Source organism: Euleptes europaea, chromosome 1 (genome assembly GCF_029931775.1).
Source record: "Euleptes europaea isolate rEulEur1 chromosome 1, rEulEur1.hap1, whole genome shotgun sequence".
Classification (NCBI taxonomy): Eukaryota; Metazoa; Chordata; class Lepidosauria; order Squamata; family Sphaerodactylidae; genus Euleptes; species Euleptes europaea.
The window spans coordinates 27,230,451-27,252,005 of NC_079312.1; the positions used below are offsets into that span (position 1 = coordinate 27,230,451).

At 45.0% G+C, this 21,555-nt stretch overlaps 1 protein-coding gene, 2 non-coding genes and 1 pseudogene across 3 annotated transcripts; 3 read left to right on the plus strand and 1 right to left on the minus strand.

Moving 5' to 3' along the window:
* Window positions 1–435: 435 nt before the first annotated feature.
* LOC130493595 (5S ribosomal RNA) lies at window positions 436–554 on the plus strand. The gene has a single exon (XR_008933979.1). It is a non-coding gene; the product is annotated as a 5S ribosomal RNA (ribosomal RNA).
* A 2,284-nt stretch (window positions 555–2,838) lies between these two features.
* Window positions 2,839–2,957, plus strand: LOC130493608 (5S ribosomal RNA). Its single transcript, XR_008933987.1, has one exon. It is a non-coding gene; the product is annotated as a 5S ribosomal RNA (ribosomal RNA).
* Window positions 2,958–3,874: 917 nt separating this feature from the next.
* LOC130493600 (5S ribosomal RNA) lies at window positions 3,875–3,983 on the plus strand (annotated as a pseudogene).
* A 9,486-nt stretch (window positions 3,984–13,469) lies between these two features.
* POLR1H (RNA polymerase I subunit H) lies at window positions 13,470–18,633 on the minus strand. Its single transcript, XM_056866413.1, has 4 exons — window positions 18,504–18,633; window positions 17,126–17,226; window positions 16,058–16,167; window positions 13,470–13,514 (listed from the first exon to the last, which is right to left on the minus strand). The coding sequence occupies exons 1-4, from the start codon at window positions 18,631–18,633 to the stop codon at window positions 13,490–13,492; spliced, it is 366 nt and encodes a 121-aa protein (XP_056722391.1). The 3' UTR covers window positions 13,470–13,489.
* Between the last annotated feature and the right edge of the window lie 2,922 nt (window positions 18,634–21,555).

Below are 21,555 nucleotides of genomic sequence, written 5' to 3' on the forward strand. Positions count from 1 at the left end.
TTTCCTTCAAACCCCGCCCTGGGTCGCCAGCGGCTTCCGTGGTTCTGCTGCCCTCCGGGTAACCATCACAACAACCTTGCGAGGTAGGCTAGGCTGAGCGGGTTGTGAGCCCGGACTGCCCGAGGTCCCCCGGCAGAGTGGGGATTCGAGCGGGGGTCTCCCAAATGCTGGAAGCGCCTCCCAGCCGCTTGTCCTGGCGGAAAGGCTCCCCACGGCTTGGAAAGGCGGCGAAGGTTGGCCGGTGGGAGGTGGGTTTTCCCAAGGGGGTCGCGGAGCTGCTGAGCCTCGGGTGCGAAGGTCAGCCCTGCGCAGGAGAGGGGTGGAGAGAGAGAGCCCCCGTTTCCGGAGAGCTGGGGAAATTTATTCTTGGGGTGGGGGGCGGTGGGAGGAAGGGCCTGCATCATGTTGAAGTGAGGCAGGAGAGGCAGTGCTGCTGCCTACGGCCATACTACCCTGAACACGCCCGATCTCGTCTGATCTCGGCTGCTAAGCAGGGTCAGGCCTGGTTAGTACTTGGATGGGAGACCGCCTGGGAATACCGGGTGCTGTAGGCATTCCCTTTTGGCACCAGCGGGGGTCGCTGTGGCTCAGCCCGCTTTCGCCCTCTCTCACTCTTTTTCCCCCCTCTTGCAGGAGCGCATCACCCTGTGCAGAGCGCATTGCCCACCATAAGAAGGCAGTCTGCACTTGTGCCACTTGAAGTAGAGAAGTGGCAGAGCAGAGGGGTAATAGAACAAGGCACACATACTCCATCACTGGATTATATGATTTTGAAAATGTTCATTGAGTGATGGTTGTTCACAGTAAAGCAGAATAAAATGAACTTGAGGGATGGTTGTTGACAATAAAGCAAAATGAAATGGACTTGTAAGATATTGTATTATTTTGTAGAGAAACTAACTGGCTTCTTTCAACATTTTTGTATTCCAAGAAACTGGAATCGCTTTCAGTTGATTCGGAGATGTGAATATTTTGACAGGAGAGAAAAGTGTGCATTCCCTCTTCTAGCCAGCTGCAAAGGCCAAACATCTCACAACACTACTCTCAAAAATAAATGTGAGATGGGTTCAGAAATCCAATCTTATCATGGAGAACTGTTTGAGTTGAAGACAACTGTTTTTTTACAGTTCATTTTTAAAACAGCAAAGTAGACACTCCATGATGTACTGTTCAGCATACAGATCTCTCTTCTCTACTCTACACAAAGGAAATTACAGCATTCCCGTCATGAAACAAACATTAGACATTCACTTTACATAAAGACGACAACAACAAAAGTCACCAGAAGAAAAGTATCCAGCCAGTTTTCCGTGACGTTCAAGAATGCAGAATTTCCCATTCATCGAGCATTGCAGCTAAGCATGTTTCTTGTAGGCCGCTTGAGGGTTTTAGCCTGAAGCTGATGGAAGTATTTTATGTTTGTGTAAAACAGACTTCAGACTTTGCACTGAAATTATCAGTGGTCTGAGCCTGTACCGTTAACAGTTGGCACAAACTCAGTCATACAAGGTGTGTTTTTATAATAGCACTGAATTTTAAAAAGGGGGGGGAGAGAAATAGGACTACCGGAAGCTGCTTGGGATCCAAAGAAATAGATTCAGGGTGGCCCACTGAACCTGGCTCAGTCTGGGCCTTATGAAGAGCACCCCCAGCCCAAGTTGGTTCCACAATTGCATGTCACCTGCAAATCGTCCCGTTGCAATAGAAGAGTCCTGCCAGTCCCACATTTAGATTGCATGCTGGGTGAAACAAGTGAAGTATCGAGCACGTGTGAACGGACAGTCTCCTAGACCCTCCGCTCCAGACAGGCAGGCCGCACGCAGCTCCACGTGTTGGGGTTGTGAAGGGATCTGATCTGGGCGGCGGGTCTTTTGCCTCTGCGGCAAGCAGAGCTGGGCTCCGTGCAAAAGCCTGGCCCACGGATCCTGCGGCTGCTGCTGGGTCTCGCGCTCACGGTGGGGCCCTGCCGGAGTGGCCCCTCGCCCCTCTCTCGCCCCTCCCTCCCTGGGCACTGCGCTGGCCCCAAGGCCCGGGCCCCCTGCTGCCCGCCGGCCGGCCCCTCCCTGCAGAGAGGACTGGGGGCCTCCCGGCCTCGATGGGCCTAATGGGAAGGGAAGGGAAGGGAGGGGAACACCGCACACCGAAAGCGTCCCTTGACCCTTCCTCGGCTGATTCGTTCCCTTCAAACCCCGCCCTGGGCGGCTGACGTGGTTCTGCTGCCCTCCGGGTAACCATCACAACAACCTTGCGAGGTAGGCTGGGCTGAGGGGGTTGTGAGCCCGGACTGCCCGAGGTGCCCAGGCAGCTTCCCCGGCAGAGTGGGGACTCGAACCGGGGTCTCCCAAATGCTGGGAGCGCCGCCCAGCCGCTTGTGGTGGCGGAAAGGCCCCCCACGGCTGGGAAAGGCGGCGAAGGCTGGCCCGTGCCGGTGGGTTTTCCCAAGGAGGTGGCGGAGGGGGTCTTGGGCGCCCCGCCCAGTTGGGAAGGTTTGCCCTGTTAAAGGCGGGGAGCCCCCAGCCCTCCTGGCGAGGGGACTGAAGCAGCTGCCAAAGCAGAGGGCTGCTGGAGGCGGGGTGGGAGGGAGAAGGATGCCCCCCCTCCCCACCCCCCAATCGCAGGGAGAGGCGAGATTGTGGGTGTGAAAGCCCAGCGTGTGGCTGCTTGGAGGGGATGGACGTGTGTGTCCTGTTTGGGGGGGGGCAGGCGTGGGCCAAGGCTAGTGCTGTGTGGCAGGGTGGTGGCCCAACTTCCTGAAAGCTAAGGAAATGTAATTGGGGGTCGGTGGGTGGGAGGAGGGCCTGCATCATGTTGAAGTGAGGCAGGGGAGCAAGGGTTGCTGCCTACGGCCATACTACCCTGAACACGCCCGATCTCGTCTGATCTCGGAAGCTAAGCAGGGTCAGGCCTGGTTAGTACTTGGATGGGAGACCGCCTGGGAATACCGGGTGCTGTAGGCATTTCTTTTCTTTTTGGCACCAGCGGGAGGCGCTGGTCAGCCCCTTGTCACTCTCTTTTTCCCTCCTCTTGCAGGAGCGCATCAGCCGGACAGGGAAACGCTGCTCACACAAAGCATTCCTTGACCCTTTGCAGACGCATTGCCCGAAAGCTTCACGGACACTTAACAAAGCTGCCCAATGAAATGCCACCACAAGACAGCAGTCTGCACTGCACTTGAAGTAGAGAAGTGGCAGAGCAGAGGGGTAATAGAACAAGGCACACATACGCCATCACTGGATTATATGATTTTGAAAATGTTTATTGAGCGATGATTGTTCACAATAAAACAGAATAAAATGAACTTGAGGGATGGTTGTTGACAATAAAGCAAAATGAAATGGACTTGTAAGAGATTGTATTATTTTGTAGAGAAACTCACTGGCTTCTTTCAACATTTTTGTATTCCAAGAAACTGGAATCGCTTTCAGTTGATTCGGAGATGTGAATATTTTGACAGGACAGAAAAGTGTGCATTCCCTCTTCTAGCCAGCTGTAAAGTCCAAACATCTCACAACACTACTGTCAACAATAAATGTGAGATGGGTTCAGAAATCCAATCTTATCATGGAGAACTGTTTGGGTTGAAGACAACTATTTTTTTAAAGTTCATTTTTAAAACAGTAATGTAGACACTCCATGATGTACAGTTCAGCAAACCGATCTCTCTACTCTACACAAAGGAAATTACAGCATTTCTGTCATGAAACAAACATTAGACATTCACTTTACATAAAGACAACAACAAAAGTGACCAGAAGAAAAGTATCCAGCCAGTTTTCCGTGGCGTTCAAGAATGCAGAATTTCCCATTCATTGAGCATTGCAGCTAAGCATATTTCTGCATCATGTTGAAGTGAGGCAGGATAGCAGAAGCGTTTGCCTACGGCCATACTACCCTGAACACGCCCGATCTCGGAAGCTAAGCAGGGTCAGGCCTGGTTAGTACTTGGATGGGAGACCGCCTGGGAATACCGGGTGCTGTAGGCATTTTTTTGTTTGCACCAGCGGGAGGCGCTGTGGCCAGCCCCCTTTTGCCCTCTCTTCTTTTTCCCCCCCTCTTGCAGGAGCGCATCAGCCGGACAGGGAAACGTTGCTCACACAAAGTATTCCTTGACCCTTTGCAGACGCATTGCCCGAAAGCTTCACAGCCACTTACAAAGCTGCCAAATGAAATTGCACCTCAAGAGGACAGTCTGCATTTGTGCCACTTGAAGTAGAGAAGTGACAGCACAGAGGGGTAATCATGCACACATACCCCATAATTTGATTATATGATTTTGAAAATGTTTATTGAGTGATGGTTGTTCACAGTAAAGCAAAATAAGATGAACTTGAGGGATGGTTGTTGACAATAAAACAAAAGTAAATGAACTTGTAAGAGATTGTTTCTCTGTAAAATAATACTAACTGGCTTCTTTTGACTTTTTTGTATTCAAATAAACTGGAATCACTTTCGTGATTTGGTGATGTGAATATTTTGACAGGACAGCAAATTGACAGGACAGCAAATTGCCTCTTCTAGCCAGATGTAAACTCCAAGCATATAACAATACTACCCTCAGCAATAAATTACTACATTTATATTACATACCAGTAAGGCAACGGTATCTGTAAGAAAGATGGAGGTGTCAGGCGACAAGCCAGAACCCAAAAGGTAGAAATCAGGGGAACCATCCTGTCCACTCCACAAGAAGCCACACCGCTTGAACAAATGCAGAGAATTCAGAGGGAAACCGCTAGAAGACGGTAAAGCCCTGCTGAAGGTATATGGGGTATGCTTCAAGCGTTGTGAGTCCAAGGATCACATGGCCAAGGACTGTAATGCTAGTGTCACATGCCAAGAGTGCGGCAGTAACAAACATCCCAGTGCCTTGCATCCTGACTCTGACCAGCCATCATCTCCTACCTCAAACTCTTCTGCCACAGAAGCTTCTGAAGAGGAAAATGACAAGAAGGGCGAATCTGAAGTTGGCAGCACTCACTGTACACAAGCCGGTGAGGATGGACACAGCTGGAAAACCTACCATCAAATATGCCTAGCAAAGGTTTTCCCTGAAGGGCACCCAGAAAGGGCCATAAAGATGTACATAGGGCTGGACGGGCAGAGCAACCGGTCCTTTGCCAAACCAGAGTTCTCCAAGCTTTTTGGACTAAAAGGGAATGAGACACAGTTTACCCTGTCCACATGTGCCAGTGATATGCAAACGGCGGGGAGAAAAGCCTTCAGTTTCCAGATCCAGCCTCTCGCAGGTGGAACCCAGTTCCCTTTGCCACCACTGTTGGAGTGCAGTGCTCTCCCAAACAGACGCGACCAAATTGCCACACCAGAAGCTGCATATAGCTATCCTCATCTGAAACCAATAGTGTAATGCCTGAAATCATTATATGTTATTGAAAATGTATTCTTTCACTGAAGAAATGTATTCATTAACTGAAAATGTATTGGAAACTATTCTCTGATTTGAAATATATTCTTTGTAATCAATAAAGTATAATCTGCACTTATGAATATGCCATACTCAGTGTATAAGAGTTGGCATCTATGATTAAAGTCACACCAAGCACATATATATGTTAAAGGCCTTTAGTATAAGAGGCCCAGCTTTGCTCGTTAGAAGCTAATTAGAGAATCCATAGAAGGCCCAAGTATGTCTTCATAAACTGGCTTATGAGTGGGGACTCATAAGGGCCAGCTAGGAAAACTCCCTTAGACGCATGGGCAGAATGTTCCTGGTTCGCTCCTCTGTTATCCCACAATATTTAATCCCACAATATTTAAGTCTGGATAATCAAACGCATGACGCCAGCCTATCCCACATTAAGTGTGAAACAAGTAGCTGCTGGAGGCTCCCCGTGCGTTTGAACCAACCATATAATGTGGGATAGTTCACAATGCGGGATAGCAGCGGAGTGACATCGCCCAAGGATTGGCTGAGGAGTTATCCAATCAAAGGGCGATTCTCCCCCTTTTTTTTTTCTTGGAACGCCAGCGTTCCGGTATACCATCGTCTCAACCTGTCAATTAAAAAAAGGCGGGACGGGAGACCGGAAGCAGCAATTGCTCGCACAGGAAAGGGGGCGGGACGGGGGATGGGAAGCGGCAATTGCTCGCGCAGGGAAGGGGGCGGGACGGAGGAGACCGGTAAGGAGCATTAGTAGCGAGCTAGCCGAGTAATTACACGCACGTCGGCGTTCCGGTAATGTAGCGGAATTAAAAAAAAGTAGCGGATTAGCACTGAAAAGATCGCTATAAACCAGGGATTGATTAACCCGGGTTTTTTTGCCTTAATTCGCGACTAAGGTGAGTCCGATGCGCATCCCTTGGACAGTCGTGCGTGTGGACCATGGAGATTCGCTACTATTAAGGCACAAAAGCGAGACAAATTGGCCGTGCGTTAAGCCCCTTAGTTAGCCTTGGCAGCAGCCAGGGTCCAAGATAAGAAGAACTGCAGTAATTTAGGATCAAATAGAGAAGCACCTGACCATGAGGGTCTTCACTGCTCATTAGTGAGAATGAGATCACCACTTCTATGTAACGCCTCCAATTCTCTAATAGGGTATTCAAATCCTTAAATATCTATTATTGGTTCTATGTATTGATGCCATGTATTACGTCTTTGTACCTCCCATTACCAAAGATTATATCCGTGCTTGCACTCCTTTGATGTTTGTGTGAATTGTCTTGCACATTTGGGGCAATTTTCACCCGGTGTGTATATTGGGCCTAATAAACAAACTGCTTTGAATCTTCAACCTCCTGCTGAGTTTATTGTCATTGGGAATCGATACAATAATACAGCCATTTCAATAGCCAGCCAGATTCCTGACCTGGATCCCAACTCACAGATCATAATGTTGATGGGAATGGACTGTCCCGAGATGCTGCAGTGTTACGAGCTCCTCAAGGGACCTCCCGGTACCCTTTACGCTCAAAGATTAGAGCTAGGTTGGGTCATCCTAGGGATAGTACATGGAGAAAGCTCTCAGACACCAAGTCTCGTAACATCCTTCGCTACAAGCGTAACGGACAACGGAAACAGCATGTGCCCAAAAACACGCCCAGTGCCCAACGCTCTCAGAAAGAAATACAGGAGCTTGGAGGCAGCAGCATTCCAGACAACCCAAAATGGTAACAAGCCCAGACAACAAGTCTGGCCTATGGGTCTGAAGCACCTGGACGGAAGTGTCGAGAGTCCATCCATCCAGCACGGCCTTCACAGCCCTTCTGGGGTCACCTCATCTAACCCATTGACAGCAACAGCAGTAGCAGTTTGGAGAACTGATGGCGGGGAGTCACCTGAATGCAGACTTCATCCTTGGAAAGATCAAACTACCACCGGGCTGGACAGTCACCAAGGATCCGTCATTCGCCCATGGTCCTCCAACCACCACCACTGCTGAAGTACCAAAGCACATAGATGGTGGAATTCATAGAATTCCAGGCGGGGAGTGTGCTGCCCCCAGGCAGAATTAGTAGCTTTCTAGTATTTGTAGGCTTGCAGTTTATGTTGTATTAATAATATGCTAGGAAATAGTACTTGCCCTTTTAGAAAAGTGCATGCTAGTTATTGTAGTTTTAGGAAACCTCAGGAGTCACATGTCTTTGTATTAGTTTACTGATTGGTCAGGCATAAGGCTCCAACTTGCCCGGGGAAAAAGCACAATTTTTATTGCAAATGAGACTGGAGGAGCAGAGGCATGAGAATTCATTATTCTTTCACAGATAGCTATAACTGGGCTTTCGTCAAGAGAAGAACTACAGATCTCTGCTATTCAGGCATAACACTGAACTGTTTAGATGCTTGTAAACTGTACAATAAAGAGTCATTTGAGACCAAAGTAGCTTCTTGTTGAACACTTATCTCGCAAAGGGCCTTAAGCAACAGCTTCCTGGCAGAGAATACACGTGTTAACAGACAGTCTCCTAGCCCTCCACATCACATAGACTGCACGCAACATGTGTTGGGGTTGAGAAGGGAATGCTGAATGCAGAGCTGAGTTAAATGGAAAAGCTTGCAAATTAATTTTGCTGCTGCTGGACAAAACACCTTCCAGAGTGCATCCTGCAAAGTCAGGTTTGCCAACAGGGCTTCTCTGATCCTGTTGAAATGTACAGAGAACAAGCTCTCGCTCCCCCTCCCAAACATGAAGCTTGCAGATGGGTTTTTCTGCTTTTGCTGGATAACATAAATGGTCTGCAGGCGTTTCAGCTCCGCCTCCTTCCTTGCTGCTGATCTGCTCACTTCAAAAAGGGTGTGGACAGAATGGAGCGGGTGCAGAGGAGAGCGATGAAGATGATCCGGGGCCCCGGAGACCAAGCCCTACAGGAAAGGCTGAGGGAGTTGGGAACGTTTAGTCTGAAGAAGAGGAGGTTGAGGGGAGACATGATTGCTCTCTTTAAGTATTTGAAGAGCTGTCACTTAGAGGAGGGCAGGGAACTTTTCCCGTTGGCAGCAGAGGATAGGACTTGCAATGATGGGTTTAAATTGCAGGCTGAAAAGTACCAGCTGGATATATGGAAAAAAATTTACAGTAAGAGTTGTTCGACAGTGGAATCAGCTACATAGGGTGAGCTCACTGGTAGTCTTTAAGCAGAGGCTGGACAAGCACTTGTCAGGGATGCTCTAGGCTAGGCTGATCCTGCATTAAGCAGGGGGTTGGACTAGATGGCCTGTATGGCCCCTTCCAAATCTAGGAGTCTATGATTCTAATTACACGTTCTGGATCTGAGAAAGCTCCGGCACCAGAAAGCTCCTACTTTGCAAGACAGGCAGGCGAGTGAGTGCTCCTGCGGAAGCCTGCATTGGGAACTAAGTTTTGAAGATTGCTTTTAAGCGGACAGTTTTTTTTTTTATAATAATTTTATTGGTTTTTATAATACAAATTTTCCATGATAGTAAACAACAATAAAAGCAATATGAAATTCAAAATTCTAACTCTATGTTGTTATAGTTTCTTGAATTCATAACAAAAAAAAACAAATTAGAGGAAAATTTATGACTTCCCCATCACCTCTCTCCGCCTCTTAATAAAATATTCATCCCATCGTAATTGGAATGATCTTAACTATCATAAATTCATTTAACTTTCATAAAACATCTTCTATTAATATAAATGATTATAACTCTTAATATTAATTGTGTCCTCTAGATCAGATTAATAAGTATTCTTCCATTTTCCCGTTTTAATTCATATTCACAATATTTCATCCAATCCTCCCATTCCCCTAAAAATCAAACATTGTCTTTTTCATTTAAAATGGCTGTAAGTTTTGCCATTTCCACCAATTCAAACATTTTCCCAATCCAGTCTTTTTTTCTCGGGAATTTCTGCCCCCTTCCATTTTGCTGCATAAAGCAGTCTCGCAGCTGTTGTAGCATAGATCAAAAAAGTTCTTTGTATTAGCAAGTCGTCAGGTATCATACTTAATAGCATCATTTCTGGTGTTTTGGGTATATTTTTTTGTACTATTAGTCTCAGTTCATTGTATATCATATCCCAAAAATCTTTAGCTTTATCACAAGTCCACCACATATGGTAAAAGGAACCAATTTCCTTATTACATTTCCAACATTTAGGGGATGTCACTTTATATATCTTTGCCATCTTCTTAGGTGTTAAATGCCATCTATACATCATTTTATAAATGTTTTCTCGAATTGATTGCGCATTTATTCCTTTCAAATCTTTTGACCAAAGTCTTTCCCATTTATTAAAAGCAATATCATGTCCGATATTTTGAGCCCAGTCAATCATAGTTGGTTTAATTGTCTCCTGCTCACAATATAATGTTAAAAGTAGATTGTACATTTTAGAGATCAGTTTCAAATTGTTCTCTAATAACATCTTGTGGAAAGGGGACTTTTCTTTAGAAAATCCATTTTTCATATCTTGTACAAAAACTGATTTAATCTGACAATATTGCAACCATTGTAAATCCTCTTTGAGAAATTGAAATTCCTTTAATGAACATTTTTTCCCCTCCCAATTAATTAATTCCTGGTAAATTATAAATTTGTCCGGTCTAAGTGGACGTAGTGTTAGCATTTCTTGCGGTGAAATCCACATCGGAGTTGTTGGTTCCAAAATATGTTTATATTTCATCCAGATGCGCAGTAGAGAGGACCTGATTATATGATTCCTAAATGATGCTTGTATCTTAATTTTGTCATACCATAAATAGCCATGCCATCCACTAATATTATTAAAGCCTTCAAGCTCCAGTAAACGTGTATTTGATAAGGTTATCCAGTCTTTTAGCCATGTTAAGGCTACCGCTTCAGCGTAAAGTTGAAAGTTTGGTAGTGCTAAACCTCCTCTAACTTTAAGGTCCACCAAGTATTTATAAGCAATCCTCGGTTTTTTCCCTTGCCAGATGAAGTTTAAAATGTCCTTCCTCCAAGTATCAAAGTATTTAACATGTGATATTATAGGCAAATTTTGGAATAAGAAGAGCATCCTTGGTAACACATTCATTTGAATTGTTGAAATACGTCCCAATAGTGGCAACTTTTTATTTAACCAAATAATCATATCAGTTTTTATTTTACCCCATAATTTAAAGTAGTTGTTAGTTAACAATTCTTTGTTCTTCGCTGAGATCCAGATTCCCAGATATTTAACTTTATTGGCCTTCTCCCAACCTGTAAACGAGATGAATTCCTGTTGTTCTATTTCTGATAAATTCTTGAATATTGTCTTTGTTTTTTCTTGATTAACTTTAAATCCCAATATTTCCCCAAAGTCGTCCAGAGTCTCTTGTAGTAACTTCATTGATTGTGTTGGGTTTTCCAGAATTAACAGGAGGTCATCCGCGAATGCTCTCAATTTAAATTCATGTTTTTTAATTTTTAGACCGCGAATGTCCTCCATACTCCTTAGTTTACAACTTAAGCGGACAGTTTTTAATCTGCAATGGCTGGATGTCAGATGTCATGCTGAGTTCATTCCATGGCTATCATCAGATGCTGGAGACAAATACAAAGGCTATTAAATGCGCTGCAAAACTTTTGAACTAAGTAATACGGGAATTACAGCTGCGTAATCTCACGCACAAGGACCATCACACCAAAAGAAACTGAACATTAAATCAAGGCAACAGTCCATTACAATGTGTTTTGGCTCAAAACCAAGTACAAGTTCAGGTAGTTAAAAGCAACGAGGAGGAAGAGATTACATGTATTGAAGTTCCAACCTCATGTAATTTTTTAGCGAAATGGACGTGTTCAGTTAACCATCCGTGTTTAAAGCAGCTCATATTGAAGCTCTTAACAACTGTTTTTGCATTTCAGTACGGGCGTAGTTCTAAACCGTTTAACAAAAACTTTATTTAATGTAACGGATCCTACGCGTTTTTTTAAAACTAGGGGCTATTTTTGAATGGCGGTCAGGGAAATCGACAAAAAGCTGTCAGGGAAAGAGAAAATAAAATTTCAGTGGCAACTCTGACGGGTCACTTAGCTTGGTAGGTGCAAAGCTGGCTGCACAGCTCCTCCTACTGGCCACCTGCTGTATGTGCAGGCATCTCCAACAGGAATGCAAACTCATCAGCGGCAAAGACGATTAGAGCTGCACTCCCCCCCATGTGTCTGAAATGCATCCCCTAAGCTTTTTCTCACTTTTAAGTAAGGTGCAATTGGCCAGGTTGTTTGCATAGAAAATAGCTGCTAGCGCTGGGAATCTGCTGGATCACTTCTACAACTTGAAACTGCCCAACTTTTAGAGTAAGGCTAAAAGTCTCTGATCTCTCATTCTTTGCAATTAATTTAGATCACTGGTTTCCCAACCAGGGGTCCGTGGACCCCTAGGGGTCCGCGAGAGCTAAATTAAGGCCCACGAAACAAAGTTATAAACCCATAATAAATTAATATTTTCAATTAAAAGTTCTCTATTATAAAAATATATATTCAAATATTATTCTAAGCTTAATGTTTAACAGTTATGATTAAAGTTTATTTTCAAATTCTCGGAATTTTTATTTTGACCCTTGGGGTCCCTGCACCAAACAAAAAAGTCCTTGTGGTCCCTGGTCAAAAAAAGGTTGGGAACCACTGATTTAGATCTTCAAAATCAGCTTAATCACAAACACTTTCAGCTTAGCCTACCCTCCTGATGATAAAACTGGAGAAGGGAGAACCATGTATGCAATGTTGAGTTCTTTGAAGGAAGGGATAAGAAGAGTTGGTTTTCATATGCCAACTTTCTCTACCACTTAAGGAAGAATAAAACTGGCTTACAACCACCTTCCCTTCCCCTCCCCACAACAGACACCCTGTCAGGTAGGTGGGGCTGAGAGATTTCGTAGAGAACTGTGACTAGCCCAAGGTCACCCAGCTGGCTTCATGTGTAGGAGTGGGGAAACAAATCCAGTTCACCAGATTAGCCTTTGCTGCTCATATGGAGGAGTGGGGAATCAAACTCGGTCCTCCAGATCAGAGTCCACCGCTCTTAACCACTACACCATGCTGGCTCATACTGCATAGGAAGATGTATTAGCAAAGGCCATAAAATATTTTATTCTATGAAGCTAAATGACAGGGCAACTCATAATTATTTACAGAATATGAATACAATGGGGGAAGGGAAGGGAGGGATTAAGCATGGACGAGAGATAGTCACACAAACCTTGGAAACCAAAACAACAAACTGCAGTTAGAGGGTCTATGGCACTACACAACCACGGTTCTTGTAGGGCACCACAAACGGCTCTTTGCAATCCTCTGCACATCAGGGCCTCTTTACGGATGACAGGCCAGCAACTTGAGGCCCCAGGACCAAACCTGGCCCATAAAGGCTACCGGTTAGCCCTTCCTCCCTGATTAAACTGCAGCCCCCTCAGAGGAACCAGTGGGTGGAGGGGTGTGAATTAGCCTCCGCTTTGCATCAGGATAAAGGCTGAAAAGGGAAATGCGTGAGTGGCTGCTACGCAAAGCAGCTGCGTGGCTCTCCCACCCCCCTTCTTGGAACAAGCTTCAAACCAGAATGGTCACAGGATGACAATGCAGCAATCAGCAAGAAAAAAGGTCATACGTGCACACCCATACAAGTGCATCAGAAGTTTCCCAACAGTGAAGGAGGAAATGAAGCGCAGGGCACCAGGAGATTGGTGACCACAGCAGTGGCAGCAGGAATGGGAGGATCTGCAAGAGCAGCACACATTCCTGGTGCTCAACTTTGGTTTGGCTCAAGTAGGGTGTTGCTGTTGTCATCAGATGGAAGTCCTAGTCTTTTAGAAGCCCCATCGATTGGGGGACTGAGGAAGACTTCTGACACGCAATTCCCTTCCCATGGCTTTTGTGTTGGCTTCCAGTATGGCTTGCTGCAGGGAAAAAATCGCCATTCATGAACCATCCAGCTGATGCAAGAGGATGTTTCCACAGCACTCATAAGTGCTGTACAGTAAATGCACCCCCACACACACCAAGGACCTAGAGGGATTCTAAATCAAGGAGAGCTTGTTCAGATTTGCCCGTGTGGACGTAGGTGCTTCCTGATCAAGAGTCTTCTTTCTCCTGGAATCTGGAAGTTTTAAAAAAAATAAATTAAAAACCAACCAAAAATCATAAACTATGTCAGTCATGGAATGCATCAATGGTAGATATCAAGCCCATAGAATCCATTAACAAAATGGGTGGGACACAGAAGGTCAGACAGTTAACGTCTGTATCCGGAGGTTTAAGAAGGCCTTTTATGCAGGGATGTTTCCCTATGGTCACCCCCTGACTGCTCCAGATTTTCCTTTTGATTATGTGTGCCTTTTCTGCTCTTCAGAGGTCGCCTCGCTCTCCCTGCATGCTTTGCCCACATTTTCTAGATTCTGGCTAAAACAGCATCTGGAAAACACGGGCAAAACACGCAGGGAGAGCGAGGCGACCTCCAACGGGTAGAAAAGGCATGCATAAGCAAAAGGAAGCCCCAAAGCAGTTGGTGGGGGTGGCTGCAGGGAAACATCCCTGCATAAAAGGTTAAATATTTTCTGCAGTAATAATATTGCTGATTATCTGTTTTGACAAAACAATAAGACAAGAAATCTATCGGGCTGCAACAGAGATGCAGCCACATGGAACTCTAAATCAGAGCCAAAACCTTACTTTTTTCTCATTAAATTCCGACTGTGGCTGCATTTTTCAGAACTGGTGGGGAAACAGGAAGTACACAAAGAGCTGGATTTCCTCCTCCTCCTGTGGTTGCTTAAAACATCTGAATGTGCACATTCACCTTCAGACTTCTTAAACAAGCTTGGGAAGAGGAAGTGTAACCAAGGCAAAGCACAGATATAAAACCTTTCAGCGGAGAGCTCACTGAGGAAGTGTTTGTGAAAAGTGCTGACAAGTCACAGCCGACTTATGGCAACCCAGAAGGGTTTTCATGTCAAGAGACTAACAGAGGTGGTTTGCCATTGCCTTCCTCTGCATAGAGACCGTGGACTTCCTTGGTGGTCTCCCATCCAAGTACTAACCAGGGCCGACCCTGCTTAGCTTCTGAGATCTGACAAGATCAGGCTAGCCAGGGCCTGAGGAAGAACACAGTAGGCAAAGTTCTGGTTGGCTGTGTCAAATCATGAAGTTGAAATCATGAAGATTATTTCCCCTCTCTCACAGCAGAACTGAGCACTGTGCTGGTTGGCTGGCCCTTGAGTTATCCTCACAGCCAATTCTGCTTCCTTTGCTGGAAGCAATTTCAAACAAGTTAGAAAAAATTATTGAAATTATATTCTTATGGGGGTTGGAATATGGCAGGCCCTACTGGGGCAGGTATATAGTGAATTAAATGCACCATCTGATATACGATATAGCTCTTTATTGATTTATGGGGCAGGTTTTAATCTTGGTTTTATTGATTTTACTGTGTTTCATTGTACTATTTGCACCTATGTGAGCTGCCGTGAGCCTGTCATTTTTGCTGGGGAGGGCGGGATACAAGTTTAATTAAATAAATAAATAAGCTATGCCAAATGATGCACTGAACAAGATTTTAATCAGATGACCTTGCAGGTGTTTTGAAAACAAAACAGAAAAGGGAAGCGGCAGCTTGAGTGAAGCACAGGAAAGGAGTCGCCTTTCATTTTGGAATTAGCCATGAGCGTCAGTATGGGAAAAGAGGCAGAAGAAAGCAAAGCTTCCCTTTGAACCTGTTCCCCTTTTAAGACACAGCTATGTGGCCCTCACTTGCTTTCTCCCTGCCTGGGCTGAACCTCTGGAGTCACTGGGCATCTCTCATTCAAAAGGGGAGGACAAAAAAAAGGAAGAAGAAGACTTGGCAAAATTATCCAATGTGTTAAAAGGAGAATCGATGGAAGAATTTCAGAAGAAATTGATGTCTTATTATGAATATGCAAAACTTAATGTGTAATACGGAAAAGTAGAAGTTAGTAGATATCAGTATTTAGATGTATAGTAATATACATATCCTAAATGGTACAAGCTGAAATGATTAGACAACCGACTCACACGAATTAAACAGTAGAAATAGAGAGTACAGCAAAGCCAGAGGGGGGGGGGGAATGAGCTTAATCAAGAATAGCTGTAATAAATATTGCGTAATCTTTAAGTTGAGAATGGGAAAGTAATTGGAATAGTTAGAAATGCAATAATAATAAAAGCAGATATAATAGCAATGGTTATAGAACAGTATATTAAGTAGATTAACTTTTTAAAAAATGATATAAAATGTGAGTTTTTGTAAAGGCAATTGTTTACTGGAACCCCAAGAAGGGTGAAGAAAGACTGTGTGAATGTGTATGTTTGCTATTGTTTCGTTTGTTTTATAATTTTTAAAATAAAATATGGTAAAAAAAGAAGAAGAAGAAGAGTTGGTTTTTATATGCCAGCTTCATGTGTAGGAGTGGGGAAACTAACCCGGTTCACCAGATTAGAGTCAGCAGCTCTTAACCACAACACCATGCCGGCAGTGCAAGTTCCTTAATGCCCAAAATTTCAGCTGCTCATAATGATAACGATTCAGCGGAGAAAAACTGATACATTTCGTAACACACAAACAAGGCGAACAGGGTGTTAAGAGTGGCAACGTGTGGGGCCAGCAGTTAGTGGCCATTTCCTTACTTGCAGCGGGGGCAGGTGTAGAAGACCGTCTGTCCTTCATCTGCTGACCTCATCTGCCGGGTGTGGTACACCATGCCTTCATGCCCACACCGGGGACAGTTCCTGTCAAGCTGAAAAGGGCCAAGTTAAAAGGGCCAAGCAAAGGGGAATGAATCCCTTTTCCACACACCCCACTGACCGGAAAGGAGTGGTGGTGTGGCAGCTTGCTCAGCTGCTGAGCCAAGTTGCTAGGCAACACAAAAGCTCTGTCAGGATTAAATGCCCAGAAATCATAGGCCGATCATTTTCTCTCAGGCTATCCTACCTCATAGGGGTTTTGTAAGGATAAATATGAAACTCATAAGCCCCTTGAAGGATGGGATACTTTGATGAATGAATGGTTTATTATGGCCAAAGACCAGCTCAAAAGTAAAGAATAGATAGATGTAATTTTGCCACATGCCATTGCTCTCTCGCAGGTTCCAATGGTAATTTCTACCCTGGGGATTTTCCTTCTCCCACTGAGGCAAGCAGAGCCAAAACAGACCCTACCTCCACTGCAAATGGATATATTTAGGATTGTGCAAGTTTGGAGCCCTCAGAGTTTGAAGTTCAAGAGCTAAATCTCACCTTTGGGAATAAAAAAAATTCACTCATACATTTTGTTACCCTCATCTCCCATAGAGCACAAAGCATGCTCAGAAGAAATAAGACACAGCAACCTTATTGAAAACAAGCAGGTTTGGGTCTGTGGTCAGTGCCTGGCCTGGAAATCCTAAGCAAGCCACTTGAGTTCCCATGAAGAAGAAAAAAGGTGAGATAGAAACACCACAAATAAATCTCACAGGGAGGATCCAGCACCTGTGGTTAGGGCCCAAGAGTCACATGCAAAATCCTAAATCCAATAATTGGACTGTAAATATCTCACATTTACATCTACAGCCCAAACAGGTTTACTTTTCAACATAAAGTACCACCTTTTGCCAGTGCTCAGCAACTACAAGTATAGTCTGTGAAAAGGGGGGAGGAAGGTCCTAAATTATAAGTACACCCCCCAGCAAGCTCCTCTGAACTTCCCCCAATACTCACCAAAGGTCCCTTGACCTCTTTTCCTTCATCCACTTTCCTCAGAGATGTGGAATCAATCGTATTGAATGTGACAGATGTGTGGATCACCCTCCCTTCAAATTCTGTGCAACAACACATTAAGGCCAATCAAGAATAGAACTCATACATTTAGGCATAGAAGTCCTGCTGCTTCACTAGCTTTCTTTCCAAGCGGGGATCTGAGAGGAATGGCAGGGGGACACAGAGCACTATGAGAGCCAGAGTGGTGTAGTGGTTAAGAGCGATGGTCTGGAGCGGTGGACTCTGATCTGGAGAACCAGGTTTGATTCCCCATTCCTCCACATGAGCAGTGGAGGCTAATCTGGTGAACTGAATTTGTTTCCCCACTCCTACATATGAAGCCAGCTGGGTGACTGACCTTAGGCTAGTCACACTCTCTCAGCCCCACCTATCTCACGAGGTGTCTGTTGTGGGGAGGGGAAGGGAAGGTGATTGTAAGCCGGTTTGATTCTTCCTGAAGTGGTAGAGAAAGTCGGCAAATAAAAACCAACTCTTCTTCTTCTTCCACCTGATCTTGTCTTCCAACATTCAGGGATTTGGGCGGGCCAACTCCTTCACTCTCTCTATTTCTACCCCACTCCAACAACAAACATACATTTAATGGATATTAAACCTCCCTCAACACTCCATGCTTCCTAGAGCTTGCTCAGTAGAAGAGTGTCCCTGCACCACCGTGGGATCAGGAGGCCCAGGTTCATAGAATAGAATCATAGAGTTGGATGGGACCACCAGGGTCATCTAGTCCAACCCCCTGCACAATACAGGAAACTCACAACTACCTCCCCCCTACACCCCCAGTGACCCCCACTCCATGCCCAGAAAATGACCAAGATGTGTTCCCTCTCATCATCTGCCTAAGGTTATAGAATCAGCATTGCTGACAGATGGCTATCCAACCTCTTCTTAAAAACCTCCAGAGGAGCACATACCACCTCCCGAGGAAGCCTGTTTCACTGAGAAACCACTCTAACGGTTAGAAAATTCTTCCTAATGTCTAGATGGAAATTCTTTTGATTTAATTTCAACCCGTTGGTTCTGGTCCGACCTTCTGGGGCAACAGAAAACAACTCAGCACCCTCCTCTATATTCCTTCATCCAAATCACTGTTGTAAGTCACTCTGGATCCCCTTTGGGGAGAAAAGTGGGGTATAAATACCTAAATAAATAAACATGCCCAAGACTTCGTATGGGTCTGAAAAAATCCAGAGGCTACCCCATTTGTTACGAACGTTTAATGTTAGGAGGGCCTGAATTGGACAGAAGGAAGAGGTGCCTTGACTGCATTCCCCTTCTGCCTAGGAGCTCAACCAAATCGTGCAGAAAAGCCCAAAGCACTCACCGTGTACATCAACAGAGAAGGAACAACAGAGACATGTCACTGTATCTTGGACTCCAGGAAGAGGCAGGACAGTACCACATTCAGGGCAGAAATCAATTTCGGACTCAAAGCAAGAGCTACTCTGCTCCATAACTACAAAGTAAATGGGACACTGCAACAAAAGAATAAACAGAAACACAATTATAAAATCGCAATCAGTTGTGGAAAAATCACTTGACATTGCTATAGGAGAGCAAGTACTGGGAACTGCATCTGAGATATTATTTCTCTTGAACCATTTTCAGCCCCTCTGTTCTCAACTGATTCATTGTACCATGACTATTAGAAGATACTAACACATGTTCAAATTGCAAACAGATTTTTTTTTAGGGAAGTCATCATAGCAAGCATTATTAGGAGGTAAAATCAGGATCAACCAGCACAACCCTGCTGTGGTCAGAATGAAGTTATAAAGCACAGCAAGCGGGGGCAAGCCCGCAAACTGAAAACCTGGAATCCAGCGCAATCCCCTCATCTTTTCATACAACATGCCATAACTAGGCCTTGATAGTGGCAGAAGGTCCCAGGTTCAGTCACTGACACCTCCAGTTTAAAAGGATCAGAAAACAGGTTACGTGGAAGACCTCTAGCTAAGACTTTGGCAAGCTGTTGCCCACCAGATTAGACAATACTTACCCTGACAGACAAATGGGCTGACTCAGTACAGGCATATCTCGTTTTATTGTGGGTCGCTTTCTTGCCTCTCGCAGATATTGCATTTTTGAACAAGTCTATTGGTGCCATTTTTTCAACGGCATGTGCTCACTTTGTGTCTCTGTATTACAGTTTGGCAATTATCGCAATATTTCCAACTACTTCATTATTATTACAGTACTTTTTTAAAAAGACATAATGCTATTGCACACTTAATAGACTACACTATAGTGTAAACATAACTGTTATATGCACTGGGAAACCAAAAAATTCATGTGACTCGCTTTATTTCAGTGGTCTGGAACCGAACCTGCAATATCTTTGAGGTATGTTTGTATAAGGCAGCATCGTGTTAACAAGTTTTACTGGCATTTTCCAGAAACATTCAATAACCTTCCAGTCATTCCCCAATTTCATCAATCCCCACAACTCTACATTCTACATGTAGCCTGGCTAAGCAGGATGCTGCTATCCAACTGACACTTAATGCAGAAAGTGTGTGTGGTGGAATCAGGTACACAAAATGATAACTAATTGCAGGATGTTTCATACTTTGTAGGATTGCATACCATTTTCATACCATTGCAGGATCTTTCATACTTTGCATCTTTGGGGATCATTCCAAGTAGGGTTTGGCTAACTGCAACAGTGCTCTAAGCAGGTCTCAGAATGTTTTGGTCATGCTGGAACAGCAGCTTTAAAGTTACATGTCTCATTATTATGAATTTCTTAGGGCCTTGAGTACAACTGTCATTAGGGTTGCCAGGTCCCTCTTTGACACTGGTGGGAGGTTTTGGGGGCGCAGCCTGAGGAGGGCGGGGGTTGGGTAGGGAAGGGACTTCAATGCCATAAGAGCCCCATTGCCCAAGCGGCTATTTTCTCCAGGTGAGCTGATCTCTATTGGCTGGAGATCAGTTGTAATAGCAGATCTCCAGCTACTACCTGGAAGTTAAGCAAAAATACAGCACAGATACCAACAACGAACTGTGGAGAAACACAGAGGCGAGCCTCCCCCGATTCCAGGCTCCATTATTGCTTTCTGTTAATAGAAGAAAGTTGTCAAACAAGTCATTGTACTTACTTTTGCAAACATTTGTCCTCTTCGGGTAGCTTTTAGCTACATATTGTCATTGTGTTATGTTTGTATATGTTCATATTTTTGACGCTTTGCACTTGTAAATAATAGAGCACTTTTTGCATTACTATTGTGAGCTTGATACCTTTGTTTCTCCACACTACCTGGAAGTTGGCAACCCTATCTATCATACAACATCATAAGAACGTAAGAAAGGCCCTGCTGGATCAGACCAAGGCCCATCAAGTCCAGCAGTCTGTTCACAGAGTGGCCAACCAGGTACCTTTAGTATCAGTCCCAATTGTTGCCCGAGGGCAGGCCGCCCTGTCCCAAGCCGGACTGGGATTTTTCAGCCCATCCCTTTAAAAGCGCTGCACAGCGGCTAGTTCTTCCTACCTTCTCAGGGAAAAGGAGGCAGAGCCCTGGCACATTTAAAGGTTGGGCGCAAACATTTCTGCAAGCGCAGTTTTTTTCTGCCACAACACACACGGAGCTGCCTTCTACTGAACCATACCCTTGGTCCATCAAAAGTCAGTATTGTCTACTCAGACCGGCAGCGGCTCTCCAGGGTCTCAGGCGGAGACACTGCAGCCTTACCTTCTCCCTCTCCCAGTAACGTCTCCTATGCAACACGCGCAGTACAGCCCCAAACAGGTTTTCACGTCGGGTTGAAACAGAGCTTTGCTCCCTAAAGATACTGAACATTACATTTTTACAGCCATTTTCCAGCCCCGCGCGTTATCCTCCCGTCCTCCTACCCGCCTGCTTCCCGACTCCAACACTAAAACCCCCACGTGCTTGCATAGAACACTTCCGCACTGCTTGGAGCGACGAGCCTCGGAGGAGCGCGAGTACAGAGCGGCTTCGTGAGCGGTAGGAAAGAAGGAAGCGGAAATAGAACGAGTCCCCCTTGAAAGCGCTCCGCCGGCGCGAGATCCGAGTCCAGATGTTCCTAGCCAGTGTTTGTTGGGAGGATTGAAGCGGCCGTCTGTTTCTGCGAGTTCCTAAAACAAGGCTCGCGGAATACGTGAGCTTCATTTTTGAGTAAACGTGCTTATAATCGGGCTGCGCAGCTGCAGTCCTAAGTGTATGTACCACGTCTTACTTCTGAGTAGTAGAAAAGGGCAAGAGTCCTGTAGCACCTTAAAGACTAACAAGAATATTTTCTGGTAGGGTGTGAGCTTTTGTGAGCCACAGCTCACTTCTTCAGATACAGCTAGAATGTGAATCCATCTGTCTTTAAGTAGAGGAGAGTGGGTTCAGGCAAGCACTAGTAATTCACCT

Excerpts from the sequence above, each read along its gene's own strand:
- POLR1H (XM_056866413.1), bottom strand. The coding sequence starts at position 18,633 with ATGGAGCAGAGTAGCTCTTGCTTTGAGTCCGAAATTGATTTCTGCCCT. Across the intron at positions 17,227-18,503 it reads CTTCTCTGTTGATGTACACG|AATTTGAAGGGAGGGTGATC; the intron begins GTGAGTGCTTTG and ends GTTGTTGCACAG. Across the intron at positions 16,168-17,125 it reads AAGAGGTCAAGGGACCTTTG|CTTGACAGGAACTGTCCCCG; the intron begins GTGAGTATTGGG and ends GGCCCTTTTCAG.